This window comes from Neodiprion virginianus, chromosome 5 (assembly GCF_021901495.1).
Source record: "Neodiprion virginianus isolate iyNeoVirg1 chromosome 5, iyNeoVirg1.1, whole genome shotgun sequence".
In the NCBI taxonomy this organism is placed as follows: domain Eukaryota; kingdom Metazoa; phylum Arthropoda; class Insecta; order Hymenoptera; family Diprionidae; genus Neodiprion; species Neodiprion virginianus.
The window spans coordinates 20219655-20246189 of NC_060881.1; the positions used below are offsets into that span (position 1 = coordinate 20219655).

General features: G+C 32.6%; 1 protein-coding gene and 2 long non-coding RNA genes across 7 annotated transcripts; 2 read left to right on the forward strand and 1 right to left on the reverse strand.

Moving 5' to 3' along the window:
• Window positions 1-1608: 1608 nt before the first annotated feature.
• On the reverse strand, window positions 1609-22955 carry LOC124304718 (eukaryotic translation initiation factor 4E-binding protein Mextli). 5 transcript variants are annotated; one of them, XM_046763294.1, is made up of 11 exons: window positions 22619-22954; window positions 19519-19639; window positions 19089-19229; window positions 17831-18000; window positions 16042-16246; window positions 15609-15680; window positions 13017-13077; window positions 11895-12186; window positions 10011-10263; window positions 8416-8531; window positions 1609-3647 (listed from the first exon to the last, which is right to left on the reverse strand). In XM_046763294.1, the coding sequence occupies exons 2-11, from the start codon at window positions 19631-19633 to the stop codon at window positions 3543-3545; spliced, it is 1530 nt and encodes a 509-aa protein (XP_046619250.1). In that variant the 5' UTR covers window positions 19634-19639; window positions 22619-22954; the 3' UTR covers window positions 1609-3542. The 5 variants fall into 5 exon arrangements, with proteins under 5 accessions (XP_046619250.1, XP_046619251.1, XP_046619247.1 ...); XM_046763295.1 differs by lacking the exon at window positions 8416-8531 and having other exon boundaries at window positions 3494-3647; XM_046763291.1 differs by lacking the exon at window positions 1609-3647 and having other exon boundaries at window positions 5393-8531; window positions 22619-22955.
• On the forward strand, window positions 3572-4719 carry LOC124304725 (uncharacterized). Its single transcript, XR_006908260.1, has 2 exons — window positions 3572-3692; window positions 4570-4719. It is a non-coding gene; the product is annotated as an uncharacterized LOC124304725 (long non-coding RNA).
• On the forward strand, window positions 21401-21990 carry LOC124304724 (uncharacterized). Its single transcript, XR_006908259.1, has 2 exons — window positions 21401-21600; window positions 21698-21990. It is a non-coding gene; the product is annotated as an uncharacterized LOC124304724 (long non-coding RNA).
• Window positions 22956-26535: the final 3580 nt, after the last annotated feature.

Consider the following 26535-nt stretch of genomic DNA (forward strand, 5'->3'; position numbering starts at 1 on the left):
TTTTATACAGCCATATTTTGAAGAATGAACATTTAAGTACAATACCAAAATGATTGCGCTGCAACTTCGCATGAAAAAAGAAACTACTGGAAATAATTGTTGAATAATCTGAGCACAGAAAGAAAAAAATCGGAAAAATTACACGTAAAATCGTGTTGAGCATGTTTAAAATTTATTGAGGGTAAAATAAAAATGAAAAAAAAAAATTACATGTGTACTGTTGCAGTCACAATAAATATACCTATGTACATAATATAATAAATTCTATTACATATGAAATTTATTGTTATTCATTATTGCATGTGTATTTCTTTCGTTAGTAGTGACTATTATTTATAATATCATATATACTTGTATATTATATCAGGGCAATAAATTATTTAATTAGTCAAATATATTTTTCACGTACGCAATTAAAGCGATTCGTAATTTACAATTATTATTATTATTAATAAAAATAATATCTGATATATTTCGAACCTTCTAAAAACAATTTAACAGATCGTAGAGAGATTGCAGGCTTATCGTTTTCGTAGTCGTTTTGTATTTCGAGTTTGAGTTTTTGTATGTCATATATAAATATTAATAATCTATTCATTCGCATCCCCCGATGAACGAAGAAAATAAAAAGGGAAAACAAATCTAAATACTTGAATATATTGATTTGTTTATTTATATACCTAACCAACTTTTCTCTAAATTATCATTTATTTATTTATAACAACCTGCCGGTTAAAAACACAGATCACATAATATAATTTATAATTAGAAATCTTGGAAGAAATTATTTAATGTTATAGGTGATTCACTAGATATTGCCAAGAAAAAGAATAATGAGTGAATAAATTAAACAAATAAAATTAGTGAAAAGATAATAACAGGAACCAAATTATAAAGCGAATGCGCAGTGTGCAAAATTAAACTACATATCGTAAATAAAAATATCGTTACTTCAATTCTCGCCCCTTCGAATAAAAAAAAAAATTAAACAAAGCGAAGGGAAAAGTCCTTACACCATAAGCAAACAAAATTTTTTACCTACTAAAAAAACATTTTTTTTTTTCTTTAATTTTTTTCTTTGAAGCACAGTTATAGCATTAATTTCAGTGATTATTGATAAAGACAAACATTAGAACAAAAATTCGCCTCGAGTTTTATTTCTGAGAGCGCCCCGATACTGAAACAGTATATTGTGTAACAAGGGGGCAAACTCGGTCTTTTCGGGCCGAGCATAAGCTTGCAATATGAGTCGTAAGTGGGCACGCACACACACGAGCCGAAGGCGACTATTGCTAATACGAGAGGCAAAAAACCGATGCCTCCTTGTTGCACACTATTCTTTATATAACAAGAGTATGTTATGCGTTTTTTCACGAAGCACGAAATTGAGGTTAGGATCGCGTAATATCAGATTTGTTTACCGCAGCGCATGCGAGCAGTAAGGAGTTAAAGTGGTCTTTTCTGTACTCCGCGCATGCGCATTCGCAGATTCACGCTATCGTCATAAAAACAGGTAATTCACTTACGGAAAACACGGATGAAAAAAGGCGTAAAACATGCTCGTGTTATGTAAACTCATTTCTTTTACTCTTTCACTTCCAATCTCTCAATATCTCTGTCAGTCTCTATCTCACAAGTTCGCTTAGAAAGTAAAAAATATAAAATCACTTTATAAATCTTTTTTTTTTTGGTATTAGATTCGTTTGTAGTTTTTTTTTTTTGTTATTTTTTGTAGTTTTGTTGTTAGAGTCGATTTACTTGTCCGTCATCTACGTTTATACTCGAACGATATTTCAACAATTGAAACGTAATGCAACATGCATATTAATTTTTTTTCGTTTATTTTTTTCAACGTTGCTTTTTACTTCTATCTCTCTCACCCTCTCTCTTTCGCTTTCATCGACATTCTCATTATTAGTATTTAGACTAGACTATACTTAATCACTGATCATCGTCGGTTCAATCCTTAAAGGACTTATCAGGATTCTCTTTCGTCGCCAAGAATAAAAAATACGCGTAAAACAAAATCTGAAGAGCACCGTGTAAAATTTTTAATATTCTTGAGAATTTGATCATTGTCTGAAAATTGCGTAACAATAACAGGAAATAGAGAAGAGCGTCCTTTTTGTTTCTATTTCGTTTGTTTTTCAAATAGTTGAAACAAAGTAGCTAAAAAATTTAATGCTGTTCGATGAAGTAAAATTTTTTTTCGTAACTTGGCTCCTCAGTTTTACGCCTTCAGGACTGTATTATTTTAATTAAGTATTAGAGCTGCGTTTTTTCTAAGTTAGCAATAACATTTTCATAAATAATCTACTAGGATGCCACTATTTTACAGACAAAAATATAATTCTTTTTGTTATTATTCTTTTTTTGGACGAATGTGACAAAGAGAGATTCCTAACAAAACTGTACGCATAGTACATAATATAAATAACTATTAACCATTTTTTTTCCTACGCTATATTTTTCTCTTTTGCAATAAATAATTTTCTCAACGCCAAGAATAAAAGAAAAAAAAAAAAACAAGAAAAAATTAATTTGACAAATAGGATAGAACAACCGTGTGTTTGGTTGATAAATAAATAAATAAATGAATAAATAAATAAATAAATAAATTAAATAAGTGAAATAAAGTAAAGTGAATAGAAAAATTTTCTCACAACATTAATAATTGATAGCAAAATTCGGGAAGCGAGAAAAAATATATAGTACAAGTTTAAAATAGTGACACCCTTGCTCTTCAATCAACTAATTTCAATCAAGATTCGCTCAAAGAACAAAAAAAATATATATGTAACCAATACATATGATGAATACAGTTTAGCTATCTTTAGAATACTCGTGTTTATTTTTGTTTTTTCTTCTCTGATATAGTGTGTAAGATTTTCACGCCTACCGCTAATTTTTCACACTCGTCTTTACAAATAGGCGGACGAAACAAAGAAGACAAATGTCTAAAAGCGCGACATTGAATACAATGAAAAACTAAGTACTCTCAACACTTGATAATTAGGCTTGTAACATGTGTAAAAGGCGCTGGTCGCGATGACTGTTACATTGATTTGATAATCAGATTTCTGCTATAGTTTGAGAATAAAAGGGTCAGAATAAACTGAAAAGACGAAAGTAATTAGAAAAAGAAAGTGAACGGGATTGACTCCATGAATACTTTTAGAAATTCTCTGATGCTTCTACCTTCTAGCATTAAAAACCAATTTTCAAAACAGAGTAACGAAATCGATCGCGAAATTCACGTACAAAAAACCTAAATAATTCCTTAATTTCTGGAATTTCGATTATTTGATGAGCCATAATTTGATTGAATCGAGCTTGTTTTTTCAGATATTCTCTAATCTATTTTATCATCGTTTTCTAAAGCAAAAAGTTTCCTTTCGATTATAAAAAAGAAAGTTGTACAGTCCTGAGGCAAAAGCGTTATTATGTTACACAATGTAATAATAACGATAAATTTATTCTAATTAGGGATTAGAGAAGTTATTAAATTTATATATATATATATTAATTTTTCACCTTTAAATTCACTCTGCTTCATTTTCTGTGTCACCGGCAGGTACGACGGTAACAAGACCTGCAGCTGCGACTCGCACCTTGTATGCCTCCGGTTCAAAAAAGCTGATCGGAGCCTACGAAAACAAATCGAAACAGAAAACCAATTATTGTACATGAATGTAATGAACAGAAATATGTTTTCAAATTTCATTATATCTAAAAGCCTAGAATTTCATTTAAAAAGTGTGATTTTTTTTAATATGTAAATTCTGATGGAAATGTCGATAAATTTTTTGGTACTGAATGGTTGAAAAAGTGGGTGAATTCAGGGAATTTATAACTCGATCAATTGATCAATTAAAGTGGGAATTTCTTCTGTTCAAAAGCATGTCAATCAAGCTTGTTTTATATTTTTTTTTCTTTCATTTAAATCAATCAACAGGAAGCATTGTTATTGACAATAAGTCGCACATTGTCTATCCTCTTTGCTATGATCACAGACTTTTTATTTTGAAGTTCAAATTTGATTTTCGGTGTGAAACTGTTGCCTTCTTTATTCAATTACCAAGGTAATATGACGATTAAATATAAGTAGAATCGTGGCTAAGAGGATAAACTATTCAAGAATACTGGCTCCGTATTTGAAGTGAATCGGTTCAACTCTTTTTGATATCGGGGACATAGCAAAACATGTCACTTGAACAAGATAGTTGACATTATTCTCAATAACAATGTATCCGATAATTTGATGCTGATGAAAAAAAAAAAAAATTAAAAAAAAATACAGACCAAGTTCGATCTACATATTTTTGAACAAAACAAACCACAACCCGGTTGAACAATTGGCAATCAAGATATAAATTCTCCAAATTAGCCTACTATTTCAGCGATTCATTAATAAAAATTAATCGATACTTCAATCAGAATTTATTACCAACATTTGAAAAATATAATTAGATTACTGAAAATGAATGAAAAATAAACAAGTATCTAAGAATTTGGAATAAAAATTCTGAATTAGTTGTGATTTAGTTTCATTTGCTTCCTCTTGCACAGCAGACGTTACTGAGGTGATGGTAAAATGCTTGTGGAACATGTATGAAAGCGTATTGTTACATCTTATCGTCAAAAGCGTCGATTAATGATGAAAAGTATGAATGGGGCGGCTTACCTTCACTGAGGATTGGTTACATGGAGGAAGAAGCAGCATGCCATAAAAAATTTGAGTATATAGTGATAGTTCGCCTGGTCACAAAATGCTGTGCAGATTATTTAATGTATTAATATTCACAAGTGAATATGTATGTACATATAGGTATGTTATAAATTTATCCGTACAGGTATATGTATGTGGATATGTAAACGGGAATGTATGCGTTGCGAAATTGTTAATTTCGAATCAATATTCACGGAAATTTATGCAAATTTTCCGGTTGCATATACATGTATATATGTATGTATTAAACATTATTCGACGAAGTTTGATAAGTTTCTCTGTAACTCGTTGAAATTACACAAGATCTCAAGAAATTTGTGAATATCTTCAGAACTTAATGACTGTATCTATAAAAATTATTTCAATAAATACAAAATTTCGTCGACTGTCTGAAAATCTTTGATAAATTTTGTATGATTTCATTATGTACGTGTAATGAAATCGTTTTATAGAAAATCTTTCGATTAAAAATTTAGTTCTCGCATATTTTCCCACTTTTTACCGTAAGATGCATCACTCACAATTAGTACGCTGAATAATGACATCATCGTTAATAAATGTGAAGTATTATGATTATGGTAGCATTGCATTTGGCGATGAATATCGAAAGCTGTTAGAAGACAAGAATTTTATTTATTAGTAAGTTTTTTTTGTTTGTTTTTATATTCCACAATAGTAACAAACGACTATTATCTTTAATATTATAATAATAATCGCTTGGTAAGCGTTATTAATTTAACGATAATGTTGTGTACGATTTTCTTTTGTTTTCCCCGTTTGTATTTTGGTATTGATAATTTTTCCTTCTCTCTCACATCTTCTTTGGTTTTGGTATTGGTTTTAAGAATAACTACCTATTTAATCATAGCTTTCTTTCGTACGAGAGTTAATTACTAATTAGCGTTAAGTATATAGCAGCAAAGTTATTTGTATATATATTGCTAATTCAATACACAACAAATTTGGAAATTTAAACAAATACACATGTATATATGTATATATATATATATATATGTTTTTTTTTTTTATATAATAACAAAGTTACACAGAAAATTCAAATAAAACACGAGATAAAAATATTCATAGGAACTGGAACTGACTGAAGTAAATAACGACAATGCTTTTCAATACTACTGGTAACAAATAATAATAATAATAATAATGAGTAACAATGGCAACTGGAACCAAATTCTTTTTCTTAATTCGTTCCGCTTTGCATAGCTTTCGCCCTTTTCTTTGTCAAATTCTTTTCATTATAGAATAATATACATGCGCCTATGCGACACAATATATAAGCATGGAATAATTGCATGTGTCAACATCATAAACTTTAATAACATTTTTAATAATAATAATAATGATAAACTTCAATCTCTACGAAAATAAATTTTATATACTAATGATAATGAAAAAAATAATAACAACGCTGCTATTATTATTGTTAATAATATTGTACTCGAAAGAAAATACTGAATTTGTTTATATCTTTTTGGTTTTTTACCTGTTCATAATTATGAACACTGCTAAGAATAATTATCAAGGAGATGCCCTGGTCGATTTCGACGTTGATTTATATATCTCCAAATATCAAAGTCCACGTGTCTCAAACGCGAAAAACAGCTTGACTGCCCCATTCTATGCACGATTCTGAATAAAAAAAAAAAAAACGATCCAACACATTTTCGTTTGTCGGAGATAATAAAGAAATGGAATTTCTAAGAAATCGCAGTAAATTCTTAGAATTCACGCCATTTCTTTGTTACTGTGTAAAATGAAAATGTATTGAAGTGTTTTTGTTCAGAATTGCGCATAGAATGGGGCTGTTAATAATGGGTCCTTTTTTCGCGTTTGAAATACGTGGACATGCGATATTTGGAGATATATACTCCAATGTCGAAATCGACGAGGGCACCCCCTTAATCACAGAATCATTGGAATCTGTTAAACGAGTAACACTAAATATCAATTTTCCGTAATCACAAGAAAAGAATAAAAGAAAGCACGGTGTAAAATATATTTTAATTACGGTAATACTATCAGATCGACCATTAGGTATATATTCAAAACTTTTCCCCTAAAACTGCCATGGAATATTGAATTGAAAAAAAAAGAAGGGAAATTAAATTTCTGACAGTTTTCGTCAAGCTCGATTTTTGTTTCCTTTTCTATTTCTCGCGTTTATACCGCATTTCAAGATAAAATCTATCGAAATTACAATAAATAACTCGAATCTGTTTATCGGTTAAATAAGTATTCCATTATTAATTTCATTTCTTGACTCACGATATTTACGAAGACTTTTAAACCTTCTTTTCACCAGTGTGATGTATGAATACGAAAATGGTAACGATCTTTGGTTAACTTGATCTTGGCATTGTAATTTTATACTGTTAAATGCGGCGAATAAAGTTAAGCTTTTACGCATTTTATACATTAATAATAATAATAATAATAACAATATACTCTGTTCGATAATATCGTGTAATAGTTTGTTTTTTTTTCTCTTTTTTATGATAATAATAACGAACCCGAGGAATTATATGGAATGCAATTAATGCGATTCCAATACACAATACACCGTATTATATGTAATACTCTTGTATGCCTTAGATTTTTTTTCTTTTTGACGATTTTCCTTCTCTCAATTTTTAACGGTTTTCGTTAATAATAAATCCTCTAAATAAGCACAGATCATTTTTATAATCTTCTCATAGGATACTTTTTCGTCTTTTTTCTCCCCTCTGATTGATTGTCGCGTTAGAAATGATGTACAAGTATTGCATTTTTCAAACGAGCTTGAGATAATTTCAGCCAGTAACAATTGAACATGTTAACAATTGAAAAGAAAAAAAGAAATAATCATCGGAAATGAAATTAGGGGTTTATAAGCGCAAAATTTTTGGAACAAGTATTTCATCTTTCTGATAGACCATAAACTGGAATCCAAATGTGCAAAAAAATTTTGAACGAAGCTCAAAACGATACTCAAGACTTTACTGTTTATTTATGACTTCGTTTAAAATCCTTAACCAATCGATTTCCGAGTAGTAGTTAAAAAAAGATCTAAACACGAGTTCATAGAAACGTATTTGGAACATCTCATAAGTCAAAAACGGAATACACCAGTTTTCTTCCAAATCTCAAAATGAAACTAAAACTTTGAACTTTATTTTGAATCTTGATTCAACTTATTGACATACCGTATTACAGAGAATGAAAGAAACTGTCGCGAACTCGATACATGGCTAAGTAATCAAAGACAAAGGCCTGATTTCATTGCCAAAGAAAAAACACGTTACCTTCAATCTCCGAGCAAAGTGCTGTGGGAAGAAAATTCTTAAAATTAGAAAAACATGTTCACATTGTTAGGATAGTTGTTAATGGTTAATATCGAGCTATGTTAGTGATTTGTTATTCCTTCTGCACTACCGAACCAGAGCCCCGCGTATTTTAATTCAGTACTGACGAACGGCAATCGTGGCAGAGTGAGAATTGCGATTTTCAAACCATCTGCAGTTGTTCTGTTGATTATTGTCGAAGTCATAAGCTACGTTTTGATTGTTATAGCAATTGTTAGCGTCAGAATACGGTGCGATTATTGAGCAGTTTGACAACGAATAGTGATCGTCGTAGTTGTTGTCACGTTGTTCTTGTTGTTGCTGTTGATGTTGTTGTTGTTGCTGTACCTTTCTAACAATGCTCGGACAGTCCTTTTGGATTCTAGCCCAATCGGCCGGGGCTCGTTTTGCGTACGGGCCTGCGGAGCACTGCAGCAGAAACTCGTACGTGAGCTCTCTGCTCTCTGAAACAACGTAACATAAAACCCTCTACTTGTTTCAGAACAATCGCTGCACTGGCGTGTTTTCTATCTTCCAAATTGTTTTTGTGTTTAGTTTCTCCATATTGCGCAGGAGATGTCGAGTTTAAAAGAAGCGAATTCGAAATGTGCGAGTTTCGAGAATTTATATCTCTATAACCGGTTGTCCAATTTGATTGGAGTTCGTTTTATTCAAAAGCATGCTATTCCAGCTCGGTTTAGTTTTTTTTTTTTTTTTTGGTTGCAAGTAACTAATGGGAAGCATTCTTATTTGCAATAACCTCGACCATTTTGCTCAGCGACAAGATTTACAGTGTTCACGACATCTCAAAAACAAGTCGACTATTTACTTCAAATTTGGAGACAGCATGCTTGGATAGTTTACCCTTTTTGCCGTCATCCCACTTTTTTTTCGTAATCATTCGTTAATTAAATAAAAAAAGGCGTAAATTTAGGACAAAAATCAAATTTCAACTTGTATTGCCGATTGCCATTTTGGTGAAAAAAGCCCAAAAAACACCTTGGATCGTAGCAAAGAAGATATAAAATAAACTATTAAAAAACATAGTCTCCAAATTTGAAGTAAATCGGTTGAGTTGCTTCTGAAATGTCGCAAACACCGCAAGACCTGTCTGACGTTATTATCAATAACAATGCTTTCTGTTAATTGATTCAAATGAAAAAAAAGGAAAAAGTAGTTCAATTTGCATGCTTTTGAATAAAACAAACCCCAATCCAATTAAATAATTGGTTGTACAGGTATGAATTACCGAAAATCATGTGCATTTTAAGAGTTTTTGGCATATGTCAAGAGTTTAATGATCAACAATAAATGGATAAAGGGTCAAAGAAATAGAAGCCAATATAAACGAAAATGAAGAAAAACCAAAATGGGAATGGAAAAAGAAAAATTCAAACAAGAATGTGTAAAACAAACAATACACATGCTTTCGATGCTTTTGTTTGTAATCTACAGAAGCTGAGGGAAATAAATTTGTTCGAGAAGAGTTATCAATCATATTATGATGAGAATTGACAAACACTTTTAGCTTCTCAATTTTAAAAATGCACAAAAATCAAAATAGAGGATTTCAAAATTGTTTTGCAAGACAGTCAATTATCATTAAATACGCAATATTCTTTATTTTCTATCAGAAAGGAAATATATGCAAATATATTCACCATTAGGTATCAAGGATACTCCTCTTTTCAAGAAAAATCCTAAAATTTCACTTCTAATTGATACAGTGTGTAAAACAAAGAAAACAATTCGAGCAAAAAAAAAAAAAAGAAAAAACAAAAAACAAAACAAAGTGGCAAAAACTGTCTAAACTAAATAAACACCGTGACTAAAGTAAAATGAAATTGGATTTTGAATGACGTTCGATGAAAAAAAAAGGTGATCATCTGAAAACGAAAGAAAGTATCGCAAAATGTAGATTTAAATTATAATTTTCGACGCACCGGCTGCAGCAGCGGGACTGAGCTGGGAATTGGGACGAGGTTTGTATGTTTCCTCGCTTTCTGAAGTAGCTGCGCTGTCTAGGCTTAGTTTACGACCGACGGCGTTCAATCCGCCTGGAGTAATCGGGGTGTGCGGAGTCGTGGGAGTAACAGGAGCGTAAGCTGGTTCCTCCTCGAAACTGAAGTACTCAACTCCACTGGTAAAGTGTTCAGAATCACCAGAAAAATATTCCTCAAGTACCAGTTTAGCTGTCTGAAAAAAAAAGGAGGAAGAAAAGAAGTGAAAGCAATCCGAAATTGGAAGATTCCTCACGTTTTTTGGAGCGAAGAAAGGTGTAGAATATAGAAATTGTTTGCGCTCGGCGGCGATGGCGGTAAGAGATTTTTTACCAACAAGGGTTGTAAATCCTCGTCAAACCAATCGGGAAAGATTTTCGATGCACTGGCTTCCTTGAGACGATTGGGTTTGACTCAAAGATGATTCAATGTTAGAAGGTTTCAAATCAACAAATATATTTATTAAAAGGCTTAAAGTAAATTGAATACACTGTTGATCTAATGTTGTACGAGATTCACGCGGGATAAAGGTAGTGAGAAGAAACTGTGGAAGTTAGAATAAGCTGGTCTTCTCTTCGCGTTGGTCGAAACGAATCTGATCTTAGAAGTAGTTCTTAAAAATTAACTGAGCTCGGATGGCCAAAAAACCACTGGAAGGGGTAGGAGTGTCCCTTGTGAAAAGGGATGAATTTTGCTGGGGAGTGGGACAGATGGTCACTCATAGGAAAGTTTTGCACCGAAAAAAGGATTGTAGTGTGTAGGTACGAAGGAATGAGAGGGAGTGAGCAAGTGAGCGAGAAGCAGAAACGTACATTCCCAATGTGAGATGCACGTGCGGGCGTTTTATGATACATGTCATAAAAAACAAGGAACGAAAGGTAAGGATTAGAGGATTGGTAGGTAGGCAAAGGTATTTACTAGTAGAAAGTAGAGAAATTGTCGAGATTGCAAGACTGGCTGCCAGATGTGGCAGACAGGCGTAAGGATTATCCTTTTTTGCAAATCAGTCGAAGAATGTCGTCAATAAGGAATGGGAACTTCCAGCAGTTAAGTATTTTATGACCCTTAAAACGTGACTAAAATGCCCACGCAGAGATTTAGGATTAAAGAATGTAAAATAAAAATGAAGAATGTTGAACGTGAAAAAGAATGCCGCTAATTTACAGAGCCGATTCAACAGAAATGTTAAAGAATTCTAACTCGCATTGAGATCAAACACTTCATTTAGCTAATGAAAAATCATTCCAGTTTTTTTCTTTCTTTTTGGAAAAACTAAGTGAGAACATCGAAATAATAAACGGAAACCGTGAAAAGAACTTCGAGACAGTTGTTTTAACCTGTTTAAAACTTGAAAAATCATTTTATTCAATACGCGAAATTCAGTATACTCGAAATTGAAACAAAAACATTCAAGATGAATTAAAATTGAACTAAAGGAAAGAATTTTAACATAAAAAACACGAGACATTAACATTAATTTTGTATATCTATAAAAAACCGTACACTGTTAATTTGCGATTTATAATGTTTCGGCTACATTGGGCGAAATTTTTTTTAATAAAATCCAAGTAAATCCAATTCAGTTTAGTCTTTGAAACCCTGCTTTTCGATAATATTTTAACCAAAAAGATGATTTTGACAATGGAAACTAACGTAAACTTTCCAAATTCACCTAAAAACAAACTTTCTTTATTTGAATTAACAGTTTTCAAAGTCTTTTCGACATCAAGAACAGATTCTCTGGATAAAATCTTAATCCGATAAACTCGACTTCCAATTTTTAAGCACCAATCTTATCTACCGTAAAAACTTCAAAACGTCAAATACCTTAACGAGATCCAGATTGGATCCAGTGATCTTGAGGGAATGGTTGTCAACTGTGACTGTATATTTGTACTCGCCAATGCTGGCGTCGTTGGTGGAAAAACTGTGGAGTAGGGTGGAGCGGAAACGGGAGGCTTGCTGCTGCTGTTGCTGAAGCCTGTTGCTCTCGTCTGATGCGCTGCTGTTCAGCGAAGAGCTGGAGCCTCCTATTCCACTCTTGTCGCTTCCGCCCTGCTCCAGCCTCACCGGGGATGCGTTTCGCTGTATTGTATCTTTTATAAGGTCCTTAGCGTAGCTGAAACAGTTTCAAAATTCTCATCGATTCCTCTCATTTGTGGTTGAAAATCATCGAATTCCTGTTACTGAATCTGTTTTATGCAATTTCAGCACTATTTTAAAGACGAATCAAATCACACCAGTTGAACCAGGAGTTTGGATGAAAAAAAAAAAAAAAAAATTCAAAAAATATTCGGCAGTGTTATTTGTACCAATGAAAATGAACCGAAATGAAACAACATTCCTGCTGTGCAACAGAAATCATTTCGGGCAAATTCGATTAACACAGGCTCAGATATCGATGATCTGAGCAAAGATTTTTGTAATCAGAACGTTAGAAAGGCTAAAACACTCAAAAATTAACTCAAAAACATTAAAATCAACTCAAAACCACCAATGTTTGATCATTTTGAACGTTCTAATTATAAAACCTTTTCTAAAATTGTCGATATTTTAGCTTGTGCTGTTTGAATTTGCACAAAACCATCTTTATAACACAGAAGGGTTGTTATTTCATTGATGCTTACTATTGTTGGTATAAATAATCTACTGTCAATTTTTCAAACGATTTTTTGCCCTTTCCTAACTTTTAATTCAAATTGTTGATTTAAAATTAAATTTATGAACAAAGTAGCTAATTATTAGATTTTCCGACAGTTTAAAAAATATTTTTCCATAGTTCTATACACTGAAATTCTGGTCAAAAAATTACGGCTTGAATTGATTACCGATACATCGAATATAACCTGAATTTGAAAACTATGAATTTCAGACCTCCAAAAACCGAGTTTGAAGGCTTAACTGTCCCTAAATTGTTAAAGTTTTACAAAATATATGAAAAACGCTCACTTTATCTTGTCCTCGGAGGTTCCCGTTATTTGGACAAGTCGTTCTTTGGCTCCAGGATTCACTGAAATCATTTCAACGCCGTCAGTCGGAACTCGTAGCTTTTGTCAAATGCGTTCAAAATCCGTTAATTAAGTTAATCAATCACAATTAATTAGTCGTTTGGGTTTATTTATTAGCATATGAATGTGCATGTATATTTATTTTTCATTCAAGATAATTCCACGCAAGAATTTCCACCAAAGATCTGCAAAATTCCATCGTTTCATTTCCAACAGTTAAAAATTTGATGAATAAACTTTTCAGCTGTATTAAATAAAATCTTTCAACTCTCACGTGGAATTTACCTTTATCGATTCACTTGCTTTTTATTGTTTATGCGAACATACGGCAAGTTAACAAAATATCGTATTATTATTGTTATTATTATTATCATCTTGGAGATATTAAATATATGAGCACAGCATTCGACAATCGTTATCGATGATATCAGTTATATGTCAAAAAATTGATAACATGAAGGATTTAGAAAATAAATCGAAAGCGACAGATTTAAAAGTAGGTGATAAAAAAAATCATTAACTGCACACACTCTGAATTCGATTAATTGAAAACGAAAATCGAATAACTGTAAACGCAATTCACTGAAAAACAGATAAACGAACAAAAGTTACGAAAAATAATTACTATAATAAATAGAAAAACATTAAACAATTCAATAATCGCTAGATGAAAATATTAAAGAGCAGAGTTATTTTTACAACAAAATAGCAACAGCATGATGCAAAAGGATGATTCGATTTTAGCGTGTCGGAGGAGCAGCCATGTTTTGTTGGTTCCATCCATTGACGTTCGATGCAAGTTTTAAGTTTAACAAATAATCTAATCTTCGAGCATGAAAACGATTTTGGTGAATTATTTCATGTGAAAAATATTTCGGAAACTTATGTGTAAGCAGCATTTTCAGATCTTCAACTTTATTCTCTTTTTCGTCGGTGTTTTTTTTTTTTACCATGTTAAAATCGTTGATTCAACTAACTCGTAAAATCTTAACTTGTTATTCTAGTTTCTTAAAGAATTAAAACTTTCACAAATACGTCGATCCGCTTCATTGATTATTAAATGATAATAAATAAATCGACACATGGAAAACTCTAGCGACTTACTAATAATTTCGTTTGATGAAATATTAAATAATTGTCTTTCAGAAAGTCATTTTTCTAATTTTTGGTCAATTCTAACAGGAATTAATTAGGACAAAAAAACAAAAAATTCGTTTTGTCCTATTTCCTTTGTCATGGTGGCCACGAAAAATTCCCCTGACATTTTCCGATCAAATCTTAATTGTATCCTGACTATAATTGGAACTAACATCATCAATTTGATTGTCCAATATTCTTATACATAAAGCTCGGAATCAATCGGAATTCAAAAATATGTTCGCGATCTATCTTTTTAACTCCCATAAAAGTGAGCAATCCAAAACAACAATTATTCTGAGAATTTTTCACCTTCAACAGGAAAAGCTCAACGTTGTGTCTCGTTTCATACCGCAAAAAAATTCCTTACTTTTTTCCCGACCATTTTTCAAATTCCTTTACCTTTCACTGATCATTTTTCAGATTCCCTAGCTTTTCCTTGGTCATTTTGCAAATTCTAGCTTTTCCCTGAACATGTTTCATATTCTCTGAATTCTCCCCAACTTCTAAGTTTTTCCTAACCGATATCAACTTGTTTTAATCCTGAATTATTCTTTCTCTGACCGCCGACTCATTTTCTACTCTACCACTCCCCTAACAGCATAATGTAACAGTTCAAGGTTAGATAAACGGCTGCAAGCAATCATGCGGGCAATATTTCATATCGCAATTCATCGAAGCAGATTGAATGACGATTATCAAATCGTGCGATAATGTCATTGGTACATTATGCCGATATTAATAACGAACATTCAAGTAACATAAAGGATGAAAAAAAAATCGTCGTCCAATCTTCGATAAATTAGATAAACGAAATGAGAGAATCTGATCATTTTTGTTATAACATTAAGTGATAGCGATGCAAATATCAGTCAATCAGTCGCTATTTGTAAATCTCTTGACTGAAGTTGGGTCGTTGCTTGGTTGTTACTGGAAAATTTTCCCCTCTCTCTACCTTTGATTATAACTTCTTTTTGCTCTTTTTTTTACCTACCAATAAATTAGCTGATAAAAAGTGCAATTCTTCATTTTAATGTTTTTAGCCTTAGTTCACTAGATGCTTACAATTCAAGTAAATCAACATCGGCACTTGTCGATCAAAGAAAAAGTGCGCAAAAGACAATGAGCATGAAAAATTAACCAAAACAGTCACATATTTTTTCAAAAGTTCTCTATTGTCTACTTTGTTATTATGCTTTCAAAAAAAAGAAAAAACAAATATGAATATCGGATGAATGTTGAAATGCTCTTCATCCAAAAGTATCGCAACGGCCCAACTGAGTCAGAAAAATTCAGCATGAAGCTATTTATACTTGCACTTTGCATGTTTTCAAAATTATTTGTAAATTTTTTTTTTGTTTGAATTCTGGTTTGTTTGTTTGTTGATATGTTTTACCTCGCTGGAAGGAGATGATTGTCTCGCTGAGCTCCTCAATCATGTGAACTCGTCTCCCCTTTATTCCCATCACTATAGTATAGCAGAGTTTTTGTGTGATTCAAATTTTTTATTTTAGGCAATGCGGTTTTCTTTTTTTCTCATTCATACGTTTGTTTGAAATTAACAAAATATTTATAAGCGCACCTGCGTTTTGTTTTTTGATAAAATATGACAATTTTGCTTAGATATTGAAGTGTTCAAAAAGTCTCTTTTCACTCTTAACAAAAAACAGTAATAATAAGAATACGAAAATAAAGAAAACAAAAAGTCAATTTAAAAGAAAGAAGTAAAAGAAATTTTATAATATCTTGAAATAATTATTTTCTGTGGAATAAATATATATTCAGATTATATACATCAGATATTGAAAGACAAATTGACGTTGACTCACCTTTCCCAGAGTCGCTGTTGCGTATCACAACTTCATCCTTGCAGTAATTTTTTCCTGATATACGAGTCGGTTTTGAAAATTTACCACTGTTCTTTATCACTTCGCCAGGTCCGAGGATTGGGGGAGCGGTCGGCGATGCCGTTGGCATCAAGTTAGAAATCAGCAAGTTTGTTGGCGTGTCTGGGGTCAGCGGCACATCTCCTTGCTGAAGATAAACAATATGTGAGAAATTAATCAACGAACCCATAAAACTATGTTATTTTTCAAATTCGTAGGACATTTTTGGGACGGAATAATTTATTTAAGGTGGTTGTTTGCAGACTGAGCCCAATTTTCCCCGACCTGATTAAACCCCATCACATTTTATCTGAGAAAACCCACCTGAAATAAGTCCAATTTAGAAAAAACATTTTTTTCTATTTTAATATTGTTTCCTTTTTTTTTTTTTATTTAAGAAAGGTGAAAAGAGTATATTTTTGGATTAGATGTGTTTATTAAGTATTGACAAAACTTTAAAACGAACGATTGACCTCAAAACAATATGTTATAGTAACCTAAATATTAGTTTGCAGTTGAGCGAGAGAATCCCAACCACAGAGGTCAGATGAGAGAGTGCAAACTAGACCGAACGTTTCTTACTAATTTGGAGTCGAATAACACTAAACAAAAATGCAATTATCAACGTTTGACAATCACAAACATGCAATGAATTGAACCCATTTGACCAGGGTGGAAGAAAAAAATAAAATCCCAGGTTTTTGCCCACCCTGGTGGTTTGCCCAAAGTGGTACTTTTCATTCCTTTTATACATAGTTACACATGGAATATTTTTGAAATTTTTGTGTCTTTAAGCTACAAAGATTTATACAAAAGCACAAAAACAGAAGAGTCTAATTATGAACAGAATGTTAGATGTCCATGATTTATTTTAAATTGCTTCAAAAGGATGAAAATCTAGTAGATTCGTTCAATTAGACTTTACGATGGATCATTTTATTCAGAAGAATATTTTCTGTGCTTTCACTGATACAGGTTTTCTGTTTTTTTAGTACTCAATATTACCATTTTTTGATCGTAACAAATATCGGTGGAACAATATAAAATTAAATATTTAACAATGCTAACTGCAATATGTTGAAAAAGGACTTCACCGATTCGTAGACAGTCACCTGGATAAAATGATTCATCAAAGAATGAAATTGAACAAATCTAATAGATTTTTAACTATTTTCAAACAACTTAGAACTAACTATAGATACCTAAATTTTTGTTTATAACTCAAGCATTTTCCATTTTTCTATTTTTAAAAAGAATTTCGTAACTTACAAATAGAATAATTTGATAAATACTTAATAAATGACTATTTAGTAATGAAATTAATGAAAAGTTTCTATTTTGGAAAACAAACCTCAGTAAAGAACAAAAACCTGCAGATTATGAGAGTGGAATTCTCAGAAATGAGTTAACTGGTGTTCCTCAGCCCTTGTATGACCCTTGAAAAAGAAGGGAAATCTGGAAAGGATCAACAACATTTGACCAGGGTAAGGGTCTGGCTTTTTTTCTGGAAGTGGTCATAAATTTTGCACATGGCCAACACTTTGTGACCGAGACTGTTTGTAGCCTGTTTCTTCTCCAGCCTGATTTTTCTTTACCCACCTAACAGTTCATTGTTTTTTTTTTTTTCCCCAAGTTTGCTTAGATGGAATCAACGATCCTTGACTGTCATTCAAAAGTCGGTACAATATGTAAAAATGGTCGTAATGATAAAGATGAATAAAAAAAGACTTACAATGTCGAGGTGGGAAAGTTTATGGCAATAATAGGAATCCATCGCGTCTGTATGACGCCATTGTTTCGCTCTGAGTTCAATCAGCTCCAATAAGTGAACTCTAGTCGTGACGTCAAGCCTTTCATCTTGACTACCGTTTCTGATAGCAACGAAAGCTCTGTCAAGTTGGTCTGGAATAGACGGAGGTATTAAAGAAGTTAAAAAGAAACACATTTTTCCGAAGTTTATTCCCACTATTTATGAATCAATTTTCAATTTCACGAGTTTTATGTGTCTCAAACAATTTCCCTGGCATTTTCCAACTACTTCGAAACTTTCTTTGATTCTGCCAAATATTATTTAGTGAATCGGAAAATTTTCATTTATTTTTACTACCTATTTCTCAATGAAACTTGAAAAATTAAATAAATATCTGCGTAACTCATTTTCCCTAATTTTTTGGGTCAATCTGCGCCCTACATCTTTGCTTATTTCTACTAATACAAATTTTGTAATTGAAAAGTATTTAAAATACAATAACAATGTGTCGGGATTTTTTGATCATTCTTATACCATAATTCCATGGCTAAAGATATATGGGAAAGGATTTTGCATTGTCTTAGCACCTCTTATAATCGGCAGCGGCACAACAGAGAGATCCTCATAAAAAATGACCCACTTTAACTAGCAGTAAGGAGGGAGAAGGCTTGTTACAATAGAAAGTAATAATTTCACAAAGTAACTGTACAGCCGTCAGTGTATTATATAATTATTATTTCGTCTTAGAACTTGTATTCTAAATTATATTGTTCCTTCTCCTTTATACGAAAAGAATCATTCACTCTTTATCAATGTTTAATTGCGCATTATCAATCAACTTTCTTCTATCTAAATTAAACGATCTCAGTCGATTTTTTATTGCCTTAAATCGTCTGACAATAATCAGAAAGGAGGGAAAAGATAGTAAAGCATTGAAGATAACATCCTATTTTTGATAATATCGTATATATTGTTCATGATCATTTGATAAAACGATTAGAGCAGATCATTTGAGCGGATTTTCGAAAGAATCAGTTGAATTCATATAGATTTTCTAAGGTTTTTAATAATTATCGCAAATTATATCTAGCAAAACACTGATACGATTCCAAAAACATCGAAATACGTGAGAAAAAATTATATATCGATAGAAAAAAACAATGTACTAAAACAGATATTTTGCAAGGTATAATCATGAAAATGCATGTACCATTTCCAGAGATAATTGTTAGATACGCACCCTTGTAAATAGCTTCCAATTGGTGGGCATGAAGCTTGAGGTGATTGCACATTGTGATGACGTTCATCTGCAGAGTTCTGTCGAAGTAGCCATTCGATAGATGTATCGCAACATTGTCAATCAAGGAAACTATCTCCTCAACTGGAAGGAAAGTCAAGCAAAAATGAAATTAAAAAAAAAAGTCAAATACAACAACATAACTACTGTTAAATAAAAGTATTAACCCTTAGCACTGGGATGTTTAAGACCCCAAGCAATAAAATTCATATCACGAGTACACTACTGGTTGTTTTAGTTTGCAACAATTATGAGAAAATCTGCGAACTGTTTTTTAAAAATTAATACAGTTTGAGGATGATCTCGAGGGTTAGAAAAGAGTTGATATTGACATTATTCCAAATTTTATTATAATATGTAATAAAAATGTTACCAGTCGTGATCCGCCCGTCGACAGTCGTGTGGCGATGCTGCGTAAGCTTTAGAGGTCTGGGCTTCTCAAGTTTTCTTAGTGTTCTACTTCTGTTCAGTTGCTGTGTGGTCGCCATTGTATTCTGGAAAATGAACTGGTATTTATTCGTGAATAAAGGCCTCAGCATTTTTATATTTGATAGATTTTTTCTTTTACTTCCCAATTACACAAATTGATATGTAAACAAAAAAAAAACACACTAAATTTTACGATGTCCATATTACAATACAAATAAACATGTCATCTACTCTTCAATCCGATAAAATACATGATTAAAATATGCACGATACTGGAAAAAAGCGGACAAGAGCGAATACAGCTTGCACCCTGAGGGTTCCATACGAAATTAATTATTTTTTTTTTAGTATGATATAAGTGCAAATTAACTATTTTCCTACTTATTCCTTTACTTGTGTTGTGAGACCTTACTTCTCTCCAAATTTCATGATTCTGGGTCAACCGGAAGGACCCTATGCGTTTTTATTTATGAGTTGCAAGTAGCAAAATATATGACATAAATGGCCGTATCTTTTGAGCGGGTAAATTTAGAAGCTTGAATTTTTTACACCTTCAAGGGACCGTAGACCTTGGTATTTGAGATTAATTGCAACTTGATACCTTTACCTGGTCCTGAGAAAAAAGGTCTTGACAGACGAACAGACAGACAGACAGATATACGGACAATGAAATGATCCTATAAGGGTTCCGTTTTTTCCTTTTGAGGCAGGGAACCCTAAAAATGACATAAATCTCATCAAAAAAACACGTGATTTTTGCGTTTCAATTTTACATGAATGAGACAAACTCGTAAAATCGTTAAGGAGGTACCCTGGTCGATTTCGATGTGGCGTATATATCTCGAAATATCTAATTCCACGTATCTCAAGAGCGACAAACGGCTTAACAACCGCATTCTATATACAAATCTGAACAAAAACACTCTAACCCATTTTCCATAGATACAGAAATAAAGAAATGGGTTGGATTCTACGAAATTGTAATATAAAATTCGTAGAATTCATGCCATTTCTTTGTTTCTGCGTCAAAAGAAAATATATTTCAGTGTTTTTGTTCAAAATTATGTATAGAATGAAGGTGTTAAGCCCTTTTTCCGTGAAGTAAAGAGTTAAGTCCGTTGTTCCCGTAAGCCCCTTAAATGAATTTAAAAAACGAAATAAATAAGCATTAAATAATAAAAATATTATGAATAAAAATTGTGGCGGCGAGGGGGGTCGGGGGGGCTGCATACGGCCGCCGCTGAGACGCTTGGAATTTTACTTCGTCAGTATTATCATTTCCAGCATTCCAAAGTTGTCAAACGCTATTTCACGCCCAATAAAACTACGGCAAGAATAGCTAAAATGTGATTTCACTATCGTCGAGTTCCAAGACTCGAGAATTTAGTCCGTAAAACTCCATCGTATGGCTGAAGAGTGAAGTTTGCTACTTGCACATTCTATTTCCTCTTATAGGTTTGAAAGCGGCTAACTTCACTCTCCAGTAAGACCATAAAATACATCGGGCGAACTGTTGAAATGTAAGAAAAATTTATAATAAATATATTCGCATCGAAATTATTCCCATTAAACGAGTTGATGAACGGGAAATTAGGATTATTCCGAAAATTTCCAGACATTTGTCTGTGACCTGGAAATATTCTGCATCAACGATTTTGTACACACACGTACGCGGATACGCGTCTATGTGTTTGATGTAAAACAGACGTAAGTCAAACTGTACATGCACACTCGGCTCGGCCTTCAGTTCAGCAGCCAATGCTCAGCGCTGAAGCAAAAACTGTGTTATGTATTTGATTCTATCCAGATAAGTATGCGTATGATAATTTATGCACGTAACACATCCCAGGTAAGTGTAATTGACATTGTGTTATGTTATGACAAAGTTTTTTTTTTTGTCGCAGTTAAAGTTGGAATCACAAAAAGGATTAGAAAGCTATAGAATCAGTTATACCTAGAAGTTTGCTTCAATAAGATTGTCGGTAGAGTACATAAATAATATGGATTTAGCGTAGATAAGATGCAGGTATGTTACATTACATACGTAGAATACATGGTTATGTTGTGGTATCTTATGGCGAACGTTAAATTAGGTTAGGTTAGTGCGAATGTTATCTAATCAGGGTCGTTGCCGCGCGTGGAGGAGCAACGAATTGCGCGCCAAACAGGGAATCGAGGAAAATTAAAGGCACAACTCAGTACCGACAGTACCTTCGATAATGACGCGAGGGAAGCTGAACGGCAGTGGAGTCCGTTAATTTGGCAAGTGCTCTACAGACCTCAAGACGCAGGGACCGTCAAGTAATCGAAAACGGCGAATATGCGAGAGATTATCGCCTGGCGGCATCGCGTAAGGATTACAACGCAACGTCTTTAAAAGTCACCACCGGCGGATTTCTTGAATTATGGGACAAGGTAAAACGGATCTCACGACGTCGAGTAAATTTCGTAAAAGCACGAGAAAACAGAGGAAAGTCTAATGATGAATATGCGAGAATAAACGCACATCGTCGCTTTCCGCTACCAAAGGTTTATAGTAAAAATGAATGATATGGAGAACGAAAATAACCTCACGTGTCATACCAGCGATATGTATTGTATATACCGCAATGTATACTTGAACATGTGCCTATAAAGTCGCCTAGCTGTATCTACCGTACACTAGAGTAGAAAATAAAGAAATTAGTCTTATTACTACTTGCAATTATTTATTAATAAACGTTTTTCGTGCCCGATACGTGACCGTTTTTAGCATTCTTAATTGCATTCTATCAATGCGGTTGATCAATCATTGTATATTCAAATGGCGACGATTTTTGATCGGATAGTTTTCGATATCCGATCCTAATGCTGATTCCGATCTAGCTCAAGCGAGCAGGCGATCACTGTATAAAAACCTTAAAAAATGACATATGTAAACGCTTACAGCATAAAGATCACCGCTATTACGGATATAGACGAACGTGTGTGACAATTTTCAAAAATACACGCACGCACGCGCATTTGATTATTAACACATACATGCAGGCATACTTATTACTTACTTCAGGTAGATAGGTATGTTGCTGATTTGCGGTGCGCACTGTCCTCTTCTTTTCCACCCAGACTGACAATGAACCGTTGCTTAATTTTGTATGGCCACACGGCGATCGAAAAACGTGCGCGCACGGATCTGACGCGAATTCTAGTATGTTGATTTTTATTTTTTCGATTTTTATTTAGGAATCAAACCAAAGAGGACGACCAACGATTCGTCATGGTATTTTCTCTCTACCCTGTCCTCTGCCTCGCCGCACCTCGCTTAGCCGGACTTCTCACCCGGGCTCTCACGACACGATCTCCCAGCCTAGAGCAGAGAACGGGCAGAGAGTCAACTAACCTACTAGTCGACTAAGCGCTGACTTTCGATCCGCCTTCGTCTCCCGACAGAAATTCGGGGACCAATCAGAATTCGAGTCTGACGAGAAATTCCCTAAATTCTTGTATATTTCTTCTCTGATTGGTTCACTTAGCCTTAAATCAGCTGCCTTCGGTGAATTCTCGTTACTTTTTTACCAGATACACGATGCGGGAAATTTGAATTTCCGCTCAAGTTGTAAATACATATTCAAGGGTCACAAGTCGATGTAAAATTTCAAAAGTGAAGTACAATGCAGTTTTAAATACATGATATTTGAAGAATATTATATAATTATGAAATATTCATATTCTCGAACATCTCAAAGTAAAGAAAAAGTAAGATTCTCTGACTTTAGAGACGGTAAATGGATGTTATAAGGAGGCAAAAAGAATTCAGACATTGAAAACATTTTATTCAGTCAGTAAGAAGCCTTCTACATAATAATTCATTTTCATATGTAAATCACACCTCGTGGTGTAATTTACACAACAATATACATCATTTTTCCACGTACCGCTTAGTTTTTTTTTCTGTTTTCATTTTTGTATTTGTTCGGATTAGTTAGTTTACGTTTATGTTATGCCGAAAATAAAATTATCCTAAAAACATAATCAATAATAGTACTCATAATATTATTTATCCATTATCATCGTCGTCCTCGTGTATATTTTATACTATTATTATTGTTGTTACTGTTATTATTACTAATTGTAGTCAATAAATGATTCCTATTTTGTTTCAACTTAGTTTTCACTGCAACAATGTTAAAATTTGTTACTTTTTTTTTTTTTTGTATCGGTTTCTCCCGCTTTTCGTCAGAATTCGAAATAGAATCCATTCAGATCTCACATTGAGTATTTGACGTTACGATTGAAGAATTAGCAAAGCTGACACCGGATAAAATATTCTCTACCTCAACATAATTGTTTGTTTGTTTCAGTTTTTTCTACAATCGTTTTTTTCAAAGTTCAACTGCAATGTTCATGAAATCTCAAAAAGAATCTTTCGAATTCGCAGAGGTTTCAGTCTCAGGGCGCAAACGAGGTGCTAAAGTACAACATTGTATATCATATATCGTGATCTATAAGTAAAAATTTGCCAACTGTTCGCAGAGAGATCGTAATTTAATAATACCTTCAATAATTATTAATATGTATGTTATGTATGTATATGTTATAATGTATGTATAATATTATCAACTATAATTATAGGTTAGATAATGCGAGATAGAATATAGATGAAAAAGGCACTCGTTTTGTGTAGTAGAAACATAATCCAGGAACCAATATAACGTTGTGTTAACACAACGCTCCAAAACACAATCTCCCTACATTTTGCAACAGCTTTCCTCCGTCTTTTCATTCTTCCTCTCTCTTCCCTGTACTAAAGGTACTCGATTGATTACGTAAATGAATAAATTATTATCATTATCATCGTATAACCATCATCATCATCATCATCATCATTATTTATCATTATTAGTATTTTTTATATCAGTCTAAAAAATTATTACTATCATCTCCCTTTCATTATTCTTGTTCTTCTTCTTCTCAGAAGGACTGTATAGTGTATTTATCGATAAAATTAATACAATGTATACGCTGTATTCATTAATTCTCTCTGTTCTCATCTTCGTCGTCAGTATTGTGACATATTTTATTATAAAAGATCTCGCTTTCTGCAACAGAAGGTAATTTCAATTTTCTTTCAATGTTTTTGTTTTTCACACATGTATAATCGAAAAATTTGTACGTTAGCACAATGTTTGCTTCAAGATCGGGAGCGATTGATACGTAACTTAAACAGGCTTCAGAGAAGAAAGAAAACAATATTTGTTATTTCCTTGTGTTTTGCACATTAGTGTAATATATACTTACATTGATTATGTTTACATCGGAAATAATATTATTTCATGCTAAAATTGACTCAATTGCATCGACAGCGTTTATGGATTTATAGTAAGTGCAAGTTTAGTGAAGGGGAAATAAAATCTTTGTAAAATAACACAGAAACGTGTACAGTGAAGACAAAAAAAACAAATTACAAACAAACAACCATTAAACCAAAGGATTGACTTTTTATCTCGATGTAAACATGACAATGTTCTTTTTGTTTTCTTTCCTCTTTTCTATTGACTTGAGGTAGTCGATTAAATAATAATAATAATAATAATATCATTTTTTGATTCTATTGTGTGCGGATATGTGTGTTTTGCTTTTGCTTTTCCTTCACTTTGCTACGTACATTTCTTGTGCCCAAAAACATTCGAATGTCCTCAAATGCGAGTCAGGAGAGAGCGATGCGATAAAAAAGTTGTGGAAAATCTACAACCGATTTCCTCAGAGAGAAGAAGAAATCAATTTTGTCGCTTGTCCTTCTCTCCCGAAATACAGCAAGGAACAGTGATACCGAACATTTTCTGTTTCATACAAGTTTTACCAAGCATTTGTAAATAATGCAAAGGCAAATGCGCTATTTTGTTAAGTATCATTATATCATTAGTTTTATCATTATTATTATTATTTAGTTATAGTATTATTTTTAAAATCTTCCTCGTATTCTTTTCTTTCTTGGTTGTTTTTTACTTTTTCCCCATCAAACTGTTATTTTTTTTCTTCATTTTCTCTCTTCATGTTTTTTATACTCATGAATAATTCATCGGTTATCACATTTTTTTTCTTCTTCAATTTATTCATGTAATTCTTTATTTACTTTTTATTTTACTTCACTTTAATTTTATTCATCTTGTTCTTTATTTATTTAACTTTTTCACCTTGTTTTCACAGATTTAAAGATAGGGAGGAGTGTTTTTGAAAAATTAAAAGCAAAAAACCAACCAACGCCGTCTAATTTTTTCAACTATCCCCGGAACGCGACTCAGCAATTGAACACTTCTGTAAAAAATATAATTTCTATGGATGGTTGATGAGCGAGTACCGGGTCAGCGATCATATACACATTTCTATATGTATATATACATATATACATGTATATATTGACAGTAATGATTTTAAATTACGAAACTAGTTACGCAATAATTATTTTTGTTTTCATTCTATACCGCTCACCAATACGACGCAAATTGACTATTAATTCGTCCAAAACGAAACAAAAAGAAAATGATAAAAAACTTACCTAAACGTTTATCGACCAAAAACGTGTCCTACAAAAACTGAGATTAGTATTGACATATTTTCTCCATGATATCAATTGGTTATTCAACATACGGTTTGAGCTCCAATTAATTAGCCATTTGGAACAAACGGTGAGCAGGTATCAGCATCTCGGTTATTTAAAATCATACTATTCGTTTTTTTTCAGCTGTTAGACGTCGTAATTGGCTTTTCCATTCACCCCAGTGATTCAGAAATTTCAACTCAACGGCCATAATTATTATTAAACCTAAGTAGTACTTCTTCGGACACGTTAACATCAATTTTGAATTTTGTCACATACACATTACTTTTAATTAATTAATGATTTTTTTTTCCTTACTTTTCTCCTTTTTTTTCATTTCTTCTTTATAATATAAATACCATAATACTATATGATTTAGAAATC